Source organism: Manacus candei, unplaced genomic scaffold (assembly GCF_025592945.1).
Source record: "Manacus candei isolate 608988 ecotype Guabito, Panama unplaced genomic scaffold, ASM2559294v1 h1tg000014l, whole genome shotgun sequence".
Classification (NCBI taxonomy): Eukaryota; Metazoa; Chordata; class Aves; order Passeriformes; family Pipridae; genus Manacus; species Manacus candei.
The window spans coordinates 43,651,522-43,662,752 of record NW_026138062.1 but is presented as its reverse complement, the minus strand read 5'-3'; the positions used below and the strand labels follow the sequence as shown (position 1 = coordinate 43,662,752).

The 11,231-nt window shown below is 41.6% G+C and overlaps 1 protein-coding gene across 3 annotated transcripts; it reads left to right on the top strand.

Moving 5' to 3' along the window:
* Positions 1 to 24: 24 nt before the first annotated feature.
* On the top strand, positions 25 to 11,147 carry CUNH11orf54 (chromosome unknown C11orf54 homolog). 3 transcript variants are annotated; one of them, XM_051780360.1, is made up of 10 exons: positions 25 to 108; positions 945 to 1,022; positions 2,709 to 2,832; positions 4,861 to 4,959; positions 5,865 to 5,938; positions 6,853 to 6,954; positions 7,892 to 8,068; positions 8,806 to 8,955; positions 9,544 to 9,660; positions 10,867 to 11,147. In XM_051780360.1, the coding sequence occupies exons 3-10, from the start codon at positions 2,775 to 2,777 to the stop codon at positions 11,038 to 11,040; spliced, it is 951 nt and encodes a 316-aa protein (XP_051636320.1). In that variant the 5' UTR covers positions 25 to 108; positions 945 to 1,022; positions 2,709 to 2,774; the 3' UTR covers positions 11,041 to 11,147. The 3 variants fall into 3 exon arrangements, with proteins under 3 accessions (XP_051636320.1, XP_051636319.1, XP_051636321.1); XM_051780359.1 differs by having other exon boundaries at positions 51 to 194; XM_051780361.1 differs by lacking the exons at positions 25 to 108; positions 945 to 1,022 and adding an exon at positions 1,766 to 1,782.
* The last annotated feature ends 84 nt before the right edge of the window (positions 11,148 to 11,231 follow it).

Sequence of the window (11,231 nt, the reverse complement as noted above, 5' to 3'; positions counted from 1 at the left end):
GAGGGGCGAAGGGAGGGATGCCAGGGATGGCAGCAGGGTGGGCGGTCCCCGGACCGGGGCGGGACGAGCTGAGGCGAGCGAGCCAGCCGAGCCCGGGCGCTGGTGCAGGTACGTGCGGTCTCTGCGGAGCAGGGATCGGGCAGTTCCCGGGTCCCTCCACCCGCCTCGCCCGGGACGTCCCGGCTTCCCGCTCGGTGAGGGGCTGTCGTTACTGCTGTCGGGTTTCTCTCCAGGCTTCTCCGAGCTGGCGGCTCCAGCCTGAGCAACCCTTTACTTCCTCTCGCAACCGTGCCAAGCGTGCTGCTAAGTTTGGTGCTTCCTCGCTCCAGAGCTCCTCGCTGCCTTTGCCTGCCGGGATGCTCTCCTTCCCTAAGGACCCCAGCCTCGCCTTCCACGCCTGTTCCTGTCCCGCCGTGTCCCGTCCCTTCCCCAAATCCCAGCCGCTCAAGCAGCCCTCTGCTGTCCCGCAGCCTTCCTCTGTCCCGTACGGGGTCTCCTCGCATCGCTCCAGCCGAGCAATACGGCCTCTGCATCTATAGATGTTTTGCTTCTCTTGGTGTCATGCTGAGTTTCTCCTCTCTCACTGACTGCCATCTTCAATTTTTTCTCTTTCTGCCCCCACCAATCCCCCTCCCTGACTCTTCTCTAGCCTGCCTATAGCCTCTCCCTTTTGGCTTCAACCCTCCAAACTAGTTTTAATTCAGGTTTTGATGACAGACCCCCCCCTCCATCATTAATATAATGGTTCACATTCCATCCGCAGTCTCCAGACACTTAACTACTCTCTCTGATGCTTTCTTCCTGCTTCAAAGGTAAACTTTCAGTCTTTATATGCTTGTTCTCTCCGTTCTTGTTGCACTTTCTTTGAAAGTCTTCTGTAGCAATTCAATGGCATTGCACCCCCCTGTGATGGATCTTAATTGTCTGCTGTTGTCTCCTTTCAGGTTCACCCTGTCCCACACCACACAATTCACTCCCCTGTGAATGCTTGCAGTGCTGGCTCACGGATCTAGCCTTTCGTGGTAAGGACTACTTTCTAGCAATCAGATCGGGTTTGACTATGGTACATCAAGCTTTTTCACCGTCTTTCCCTCCTTTCTTGATTGCAGGGAGCTCACTACTGTCCATTACACAGCAGGTGATGGTCTAGGTGTTATATCCAAGCCTGTTTATTTGAACTGTGTCCAAGTCTTACCTCTGCCTTTTGCACAACAACAGTTCTAGGTTGTCTTCTCAGTCTCAGGGCAACCAGTGTGTTGAGTGCTGGCACAGCCTCCTTCTAGATGTGGCAAGAGGTTCCTGAGGGGATGAGAATCATCTAAAACAATGCTGCCAAAGCCATCTTGTCACTTTCTTTCTCTGGCTAATTACTCCCTTTCTTGGTGCCCGCTAAAAGCCTTGGGCTGTGATTTGCTCCTTGGGCTGTGATTCCCTCCATCTGACGGTAGGCTTTTACCAGAGACACCAAATCCAGCCTTTCTCCTTTGTTACTTTGTTTCTCCTCTGTTACTTTCTCCTTTGCAGCCTGAGGAGGGAGGGAGTCACCCGTGGATATGGATAAGACCAATTACAGGTTGCAGTCTTTCTTCTCTACTGCTTGCTACCGCAAGAATTTGGGGTGGCTGAACGTCGATCTCAAAGACTTCAGTTGGGTGACTCCTATAATCTCCCCACTCTTCTTATTTCTTTTTTTTCCCCCCACTGTCTTATTTTTTTTTCCTTTATGCAGGCTTAAGAGGCTGATTGTATAAGGACAGTTAAAATTTTTGACAGTCATAAAAGGTGGGATTTTTTAAAAATAGAAGCTAGAACTATACATAAACAGCTATCTCACACTGTAGTCCTTCCTAACAAAGGTTCTGCCATGTCTGGGAATGTAGTTAGGATTTTGGCATTTTCCTCCAACACCTGACATCTGGACAAGTGGGATTAATTTTGTTGTTTTGGGGTTTTTTTTGCTGTGCACAACAAGCATGTGCCTAAGGAGTTAATAATTGCTATAGCTGATTTTTAGGTAGTGTACAATTAGCTGTTTCTGCCCTCAGCTGGTGGTTTGCCCTAGTTAGTCACTTTGTTGTTGCAAGGCTGACTGAAGTACAGTTCATTTGTGAAAGCATTCTTAAACTTATGTTCAAACAAAACTTTTTGTTACGAGCTCAGTACCCATACAGAGGCTCATACCACAGAACTTGTTGCTGTTGTTTTCTATTTTGATTCTTGCCTTTTCCCCCTGGAAGGGAAAACGCATGCCCAGAATCAATTGGAGACCATATCATAGCTGGGGTTGAAAGTCCACTGTAGCCAACGCTGGCAAAGTAAATATTAAGGTTGAGAAGGCCTGAGGAGGCAGCTAATGTGTCAGAAAAGCCCAGTTTTCTTTCAAAACCAAATTGTGATTCCAGGCTTACAAAGGACACACAGATCTCCTGACCTGTCCCTTGAACTGAATTCAGCATAGGATGTGTTGCCTACACCCAATTGCAAGCTTGAGGACTAGCATGTGTAATGTTCTGAGCCAGCTATAGATCTGACAGACATGTCTTTCAAAATCTATAAAAACTTTAATGTTACTATTGAAGCCATTAGTCTTTCCTGATGGCAGAACTACAGTTCTACTGTTGTCTTTGCATTCTTGAGTGAAATTGAAAAATAATTCCCATACTGAAAGGAGACTGTTTTAATTGTTAAACTATTATCCTTGTTGGCAGATCAGTTGCTCCTACAGTGTGCTGTACTGTAATTTCTTACCTCAAGAAATCAGCACCAGTTAAGAAATGGCCAAAGTCGAAAGGTTTGCTTTTCACGTTCCAAGTCTGGAGGAGCTTGCTGGGGGTAAGTTATGCAATGTGTACCTTTTTACAAACTTATAATGTACTCTTCAAACTTACATTAAAGCTCATACCAAAACCTTTCTACAGGCAGTACATGGAGAATTCCTGCTCTTAACACACTGAGATGTAAAGAACATCATTATTTTTCTATATGTTATGATTTTCGTAGCGCGAACAATGACTCCTCCCCCAAGCCCCCATGATATTTAAGCACACAGACAGGCTCTCAAACCCTTTAAAACTGTTTGCTGCATTTGCAAATTCGTGCACGGGTTGTGAAATTTTGACAACTGCAGAGCAAACTTCTCTACGGATACAGGATCATCTGCCCTCCTCTACCCTCCAGTATTTCTTTATTTTTCAGGACTACTCAAAACACAGCTGGCAAGATGCAGTGTAGCATGGCAGATCCTCTCGCTTGAACATAGTTGGCTCCTCTTTTGGTGATTGCCTTAGAACAGGGCTGCAGGAAACATCTTTAGTTTGTTTCTTTCCAAAGCCTTCCCAAAATGTGCTCAGAGTAACAGAATGGTTGAAGTTGGAAGGGTCCAACCCAGTTGCTCATGAGCTTCTTTCCTTGCACTAGTAGAAAGGTAGTCTCTCCCCTGCAGCAGGTCTACTAAAGGTTTTTGTCTTTCAGGTTGACCCTCAAGTTCAGCTTGCCACTTCCCCAAATCTGTGTCAGTTTGACGTTTCCATACATTGAGAAAGTGTGATCCCAGGATTACCCTGGGTGGTTCTCAGTGCTTTTCTCACTCAGTCAGACTAGGGCAGTAGGACACAGCTGCTGTAGACCTGTGAGCTCTGAAGAAAACACCATGTACTTGCAGTAGAACAGCTTGAAAGAGTAGCAGAAAAATTTCATCATAAAGCAGAATTTTCCATTTTCCCCCCCAAGGACCTCCTGTAAGCTGCGAGATTTGTTGCTGTTCAGCTGTTGGGTATAATTTGAGGAATGCCCTTTTACCGTCCTTGTCCACTTACCAGAAGGTACTGAGATGTATTTAGAAATGTGCCAGGTACTTCTACTGACCCTTTTGGTCAACAGCTTTGTAAATCTGCTCTTGAGAAGTAAGGTATGGCTGAAATCCTAATTGGAGGAAACAAAGGCTCAGGAAAGTCTTCTGAGCAAATAAGGAACTGCCTGATTTGAGAACAGACTTGATCTTGTGTTCTTTAGTTTGAGAAATCTGTCAAAGCAGATCCCCAGGCATGAAAGAACCTGGACCTTTTGACATAATATTTGAAGCAGTGTATGTGAAGACAATCCCACACTCAATTTAGGTTTGGAAGTTGTTTCCCAATAGTGCACTCACCTAATCCTCCCTGTTGTTTGAGTGACTTTGCAGGTTCGGAGCCTAAAAACCATTGATATGAAGCAAAACCAAAATTTCAGATTTGGTTCATTATCACCAGCACCATTCATTATCTGTCTTGTACTGAAAGTGGCACTTGCCAGAAAATCTCCACAAGAGCATGAACATGATAGGCAGTATGCTGTGGTGGCAGAAATTTCCAGACAGCAGAGACGGTTTGAGCTTATAATCAAGCTATTGCAAACAGTCTGGTTAATGTATTTGAAGAACCGATTGTCACTCCATCTAAAACTTGCTTTCTCCTTTGCTCTGGCATCATATTTGACTGTGATCATAATTATCTGCTCTTTGAAACAAACCCACTGCTGAATGTGATTTAAGTTTACCCATGTTACTTCACATTGTGTTGCTCCTAGTGCTACTAGGAGCAGTCAGTTATTATATTTCAATGAAAATGTTTTTAAAATACTTTAAATTAGTTGATGTGGCAGACAACAATTATCTGAACAAACTTTTGCTCTTCTCCGAAGCTCTGATGCATGAAACAAGTGCCTACAGACAATTAAATCAATGGAGTTACTTAGAGTAAGCATAAGTAATGTATCTTGCTGAAATAAATCTAAACAGACATATTTATAGTTGTTAGAAACTTGTCAAACAAACTCTTGGTAATTCTTCATTGTCAATAACTTTGCCATTATTCTTTATTACAGTTTTGCAGAAAGGGCTTAAAGAGAACTTTGCCGATGCTCAAGTCTCTGTTGTAGACTGTCCTGATCTGACTCAGGAGCCCTTCAAATTTCCTGCTAAAGGTAATCTAGCATTCCCTTCTTCCACTAAGTCTTCTCCCGTTCTTTCTACCTGATTCTGCTTGGTTCTGATCTTCTGAAGACGTTGGGAGAATTTAAATTGTTTTTCAGATAAAGAATATACATGAGAGGAAAGCTAAATTTTATATCTCTGGATTTGCTTTGTAGTATGAACAAGGACAAGTAATTGCTAAGTACTTGTCATAATTTTTTTTTCTTAATCTATCACTGCAATACCCACTTATTTCATAAGATTTATTTAGTGTACTGAAAAGGTTTTAAAATTAAGTTGTTTTCTTCCAGATGGGGAAATTTTTTAGATCCATGCCAATCACTATCTGAACCTAAGGTGTTGTGCTTCCATTAATTTTTAAAGTCCTGCCATTCATGTATGTCAGTGAAGTGAAACTATCTTACTCTGAATGGGAATCATCTTTGAATTAGCTGTCTGGAAGACAGACATGTCATCTGTGCTACTCATCTGAGTTCCCTCTGGCATCAATGTAGTGAAAGAAACACTTCCAGAAGGTGATTCATCCCTTCTTAAAATACATGGCCAAGTAAGTGGGATGAATTGTCCTGAAACTCAGACAGCTTCCAGCTTTGCTAAAATTTTGCAAGGGGAGCCCCAGCAGAGATATCCACTGTGTAGTGGAGAACTGGCAAATGGAAGGTGTTGCCCACTCTACTAATTTCTTTGTGCTTAGAGAATGTTAATTTTACAACAGGTTGCATAGCAATGAATCCTACTGTGAATCATTTTAGGCCTTGGACTTCTTAATAGTGCAACACTTTGTCTAAGTATTTAGAAGTTGGAGGAACCAGTTCTTTGGTGGGTTAGACTGCATGCTCATTTAGCATTAGTAGGAAAAAATATTTTACCACGCTAACTGGCTGTATTCTTCCAGGAATCTGCGGAAAGCCTAGGATAGCAGATGTGGGAGGTGTTCCTTATCTCATACCTCTCGTACGGAAAGAAAAAGTGAGTTTTTCCTGTAACTGTGGGGTTTAATGTCAAAATAAAAGCAGTGTCTTGTTGAAATATAAACAAAACTAACAACTAAGAGGTACTATAAGATTCCTCTTGTGAAAGGAACTTTTCAGTGTTTTACGAGATTGATTCTGATGTGTGTTAAACATAGACTATGTGACAACATCTTACACATTGTAGCAAAAATAGGGTATCGTGGTTGATGGTTCATCTTCTGTTCTCAAATACAAGTTAGTTTTAGAAACATACAATCTGTGACAGGAACCATGGAAGGAACTACTGAACAAGGGGCATGTCTGCATATTCGTGTATGGCTTGTTTCATGCCTGCAATTTCAAGTGACAGCCACGCTTCTTTGTAAAAACTGGCTGTATTTGTGTTTTCAGGCCAACACTGGATTTGCATTACCCTCCTTTTCCAAGAATATCATGCCTTCTTGCTGACACTTCATTCAATCTGTCTCTATATGATATTTCCTTCAATTTTTTCCATGGAAATTTCAACAAGAACAATAATTCAGTTTTTGAGTATAATGACAGGGGAACATACAGGCAAAATCCACCTGTCAGAAGACAAATGGACATCTACCAAATTTGTTATTACCAAATGGTTTGTTGTGTTCAGAAACTGTGTTCAGCCTAATCATCCAAAATATTAATGAGGGTGTTGTGAATTAAATGCATCCAGAGATTACAGTGAACAGAATGACAATTCCAGCTCAGAGCACCACACTAAAATCATTGAATCATAGAAAGGCTTGGGTTGGAAGGAACCTTAAAGATCATCTAATTCCAACCTCCCCTGCTATAGGCAGGAATGTCACCCACTAGATCAGGTTGCTTAGGGCCCCATCCAGCCTAGCCTTGGACACTTCCAGGGATGGAAGGGTTGTTTCTATTTTGCAGGTTTACGATCTAAATACAGTTGCAAAAGACATAGAGCTGCCCGGAGCATTCATTCTTGGAGCTGGAGCTGTTTCATCTAAGATTCTTGGAGTAAATGCTGAGGTCAGTAAATAAGTGCAATGGTTCTCCATGAATTCATGGGAGTATCATAATAATAGAGCAGTGTCATACAGGGTATTTCCCATTTACCCCAAATACTTTCATGCCACAAGCACATAAAACACATTAGAAAGAATTCAGATGAGTGCCATCCACTGAGGTGCATACTACTGAGATAATAAAGATTAATTTTTAACTTGTAATTCTTCAGGAAGCGTGTGGTTGCCTTGGAGCATGCAAGAAACATGATTTTTTTGAAACTAATTGACAAAGACCTGACCAGAGGTTTTAACTCCAAGATTTAGAAAAGCTTTTCAAACTTACTGGTAAATGCCTTTAAAATACTCCCTATATTTCACCCTCTCGGATGACTTTACCACTGTAAATTTTAAAAATGCCACATACAAAATGGTGAACTGCAAGAGAGGCAGGAGATAAAAACTACTGCCTATGCAGACTGGATAATCAGAGTTATTTCAGGCATAAACCTCTGGTCTTGCATCTCCTTTTAATGGATTTATTGGCAGGTGAGATAGCCCATCTCAACATTAAATTTGGGCCACTATTATAGTGGTTGTTACTGTACACTAACAAAGTATTACGTAGAATTCCAGTACTTGAATTGGACCTCAGATACTTTTTTCCTCTTTTTTTTGTTTATTATTTTTTTATCACTAGCATTCATCTCCACATGACATTAAATTTAATTGTCCAGAAAAAGAATATCTCTTTTCTGGATCTTTCATTTACATTACAATATTAGTGCATTTTTCTTACCAGTTCAAATGTAATCCTGAGAGACAGAGCTATGTGATGAAGAGGATTATTTCTTGGGTTCATGGTCCAAAGCTTAAACAGTGTTTAAGTGAATTCAGTTCATTTAACTCACTCTTATGTGTTCTGATTGACTCACTTAACTCTTGTATGTTCTTTTTCTCAGCTTATCCCTATTGTTCAAACTAAGAGTGAAAAAAAGCCTGCTGTAAATGGGAGCTATGTTGCTCAGATAAATCCTGCAGACAAAGGGTGCCTGCTTGAGAAGTACAGCAGTAAATATACTGACTGTGAGTTTGGACTGTTGGCCAATCTTTATGCCAGTGAGGGCCAACCTGGTAAGGTGTGTACTTGGATCAAAGGTGACTTGTTTGTAGAGCTTTGTGACTGAAGGGAAACTCATGATTTAATGTTCTACTATGTGTTTTCTGTGGTAATAGTAAAGTTGTAATTCCACGAGAGAAACATGCAACCATAAGGAACTGATGCCAATGAACAAGGGGAAGAATTGGTGGAGACCGAGAGGCATTTGAATTTTTGAGGCATAAGTATTAGCTTAATAAAACCTTTCCATCATCATAAATCATTCACCCAAATCCAGTCCAAACTAGCAGTGATTTAAGGTAATGGTTGTGCAATGTACCTGTGTAAATCAGATGTGGGCACTTGTCTAGCTTTTTGTAGAAGTGCTGCCCCTGATACAGCCAGCACAAAGATGTGTTGGCAGAGCAGTCAAAAACTGACTATTGCATGGAAACTGTAAAGTCTTCTGTGGTACCAGGAGTTTCTTGGTAACAGTGGAAGCCAGCTGATAGACAGAAAGGGGTTGCTCATATCACTGTCTCATGTATTGAGTAAATCTCTTGCTGCCCAGCACCCTTCACAGGCAAAGCTAGCACTGAAGAGATGTCAGGAAAAGAGAGTTGGTCAGGTACTAGAAAGAGCAGCACTCACAGGGAATTGCATTTTCCGAAGGTAATTTTGGGTTATCAGCTTGAGAGAATTTCAGAACAGCTTTTACAGACCTCTGCAGACTGTTGCAACAGGAGACAGCAGTGACCAATTAACTTTATTTTCCAGGTCATTGAAGTGAAAGCCAATGGAAGAACTGGGGAACTTAACTTCGTTTCCTGCCTGAGACAAACTTTAGAGAAACACTACGGAGAAAAGCCAGTTGGGATGGGTGGCACATTTATCATTCAGAAGGGGAAAGCAAAGATTCACATTATGGTACGTTGTTCTCAATTCATGTAACTTTCTTTGTCCTCCTGAAAGCAGAAGTATAAATCAGGGTGTAACATCTTAGTGCCTTGACTTTGTTTTTTATTGTTAAATGTATGCATAAACTATTAGGATAAGCACTGTATTAAAGCAAGGAGCTGACATTACAAAATCGGTGTTACAAAACTAGTGATGCTGCTTTACTTGGCCTTAATACCATCATCTCTTGAAATCCTTGGGCAGCTAAAGAATTGGAGAGCTATTGTAAAATGAATTGAAATGAAATATGTGAACTGAGATGATATTTACAAGAAGCATTAGACTCTTTTGAAAATAACTGAGCTTCTAAAATGTACCAGGAGCAGGAGAATCTTCACTTCAGTAGTTCTTCCACTACCTGTGCTATGAAAGGAGCAATATTCTGGTCACTTCTATTTCTGGCAGAAACACAGTGATGGGCACTGGTGAGCTTCTTTTCATTGAGAAGTAAAATGAACAGAATAGTGGAAAGGGGAAAAGTGAAAGAAAATTGCTAAAGAAAAAGTATCTTGATGCAAGTGTCTTCCTTTACTTATAAAGCTTTCTTTTTTGCTGTAGCCTCCAGAATTTTCTACCTGTCCCCTGAATACTGATGAGGATGTGAATAACTGGCTCAAATTCTTTGAAATGAAGGCTCCACTGATTTGTCAGCCGGTAATAGTTTCCAGAGATCCGGTGAGTCTCCTTGTTCATTTCTGAGTTTAAACCGAGACTTGTAATGAATTTTGTCTTGGCTGTAATCTTCCTTTTAAGAACAGGAGTGTGTAAGTATTGTGTTAGACTCTTCCAGAGGTGGTGTAATGAAATAGAAGTTTCTCGTTTCTGTGACTTGTTTGAGTTGAATCTAGGTCAATCTGTTCTGAAACCTAGTTGTTGTTCATAGTGGATTGAACTTAATGGTTCAGTTCCAATTGCAAGTTTGCATTCCAAATCCAACAGCACAGTTTGCATTCACTGCTGGCCACGCTGGAAGAAATGCCAAGAGCATGGAAGCTGGTTCAGCTGTGTGTGTTTATGTAGTTCACTTTCATAAGAACTCTCTCAGCTAATGCTGTGTTGAAATACATGAAAGCATGTGTCTTGTTCCTGATGGAAATTCAAGTCTGCAAAACCTTATGCTGGAAAGTTATCTAGCATCTTTCACAAGCACTAAATTCAACAGCAAATAATTCAGTAATAAAACTAATCTGGTTTCAAAAACCATGAAGATGCTCATCATTAGGAAAACTATTTATTTAAAGGTAAGCAGAAAACCATAGATGAAAATGACTATTTTATAAATAACAATGCAGTCATAAGTAATATAAAAACATTTTTCCAGAGTTAAATGAGACATACTGTAGGCTTAAATACGTTCAAGGGTGTGAATTTATTGTGTCATGACGGGGCAGTCTTTGGCTTACAGATAAATTGTGTGCATCTTCCCAGAATAAACTGATGTGTGCTGTTCATCAGTGTCTTCTTGTAGCCCAGAAAATTCCTGGACCGCATCAAACAAAGCATGGCCAGGTCAAGGGATGTGATTCTCTCCCTTATGAGACCCCACCTGGACCACTGCATCCAGCCCAGAGGCCCCAAGAAAGATGTGGACCTGTTGGCGTGGGTCCAGAGGAGGGTCATGAAAATGATCAAAGGGCTGGAGCACCTCTCCTATGAAGAGAGATTGAGAGAGCTGGGGTTTACCGTGGAGAAGAGAAGGCTCCAGGAAGACCTTATGGCAGCCTTCCAGTACCTAGAAGGAGACTTTTAGGAGAGATGGAGAAAAACTTTTTAGCTGGGCATCTTCTGACAGGAGAAGGGGCAAGAATTTAAAATTGAAAGACTTTTAAATGCTGTTCACATGAATGCCTTGTTGATCGACCTTTCTTTCTCTGGTGACAGGGGTTTGATCTGCGTGTGGAGCACACCCACTGTTTCAGCCACCACGGAGAAGGAGGGCACTACCACCAGGACACCAGCCCGGACAGTGTGCAGTACCTGGGGTACTTCCAGCCTGCCGAGCTGCTCTTCCGCATTGACAGGCCCCAGGAGACCCACCTGGTCGGGAGAGATTGAGCCTCCTGCTGGGCGGTTTAATCTTCCCGAAGTACAAATGCTGATTTTTGTAACGCTTTTAATTATGCGCACTTATCAGATTTAAGAATAAATATGAGAGCAGTAAACTGCCGACTTCTTAAGTGTGTTAAAGGGAGGAACTCGGAGTGGACGTGTTATTGGAGTTATGACCCAATTCAAACTGTAATTTC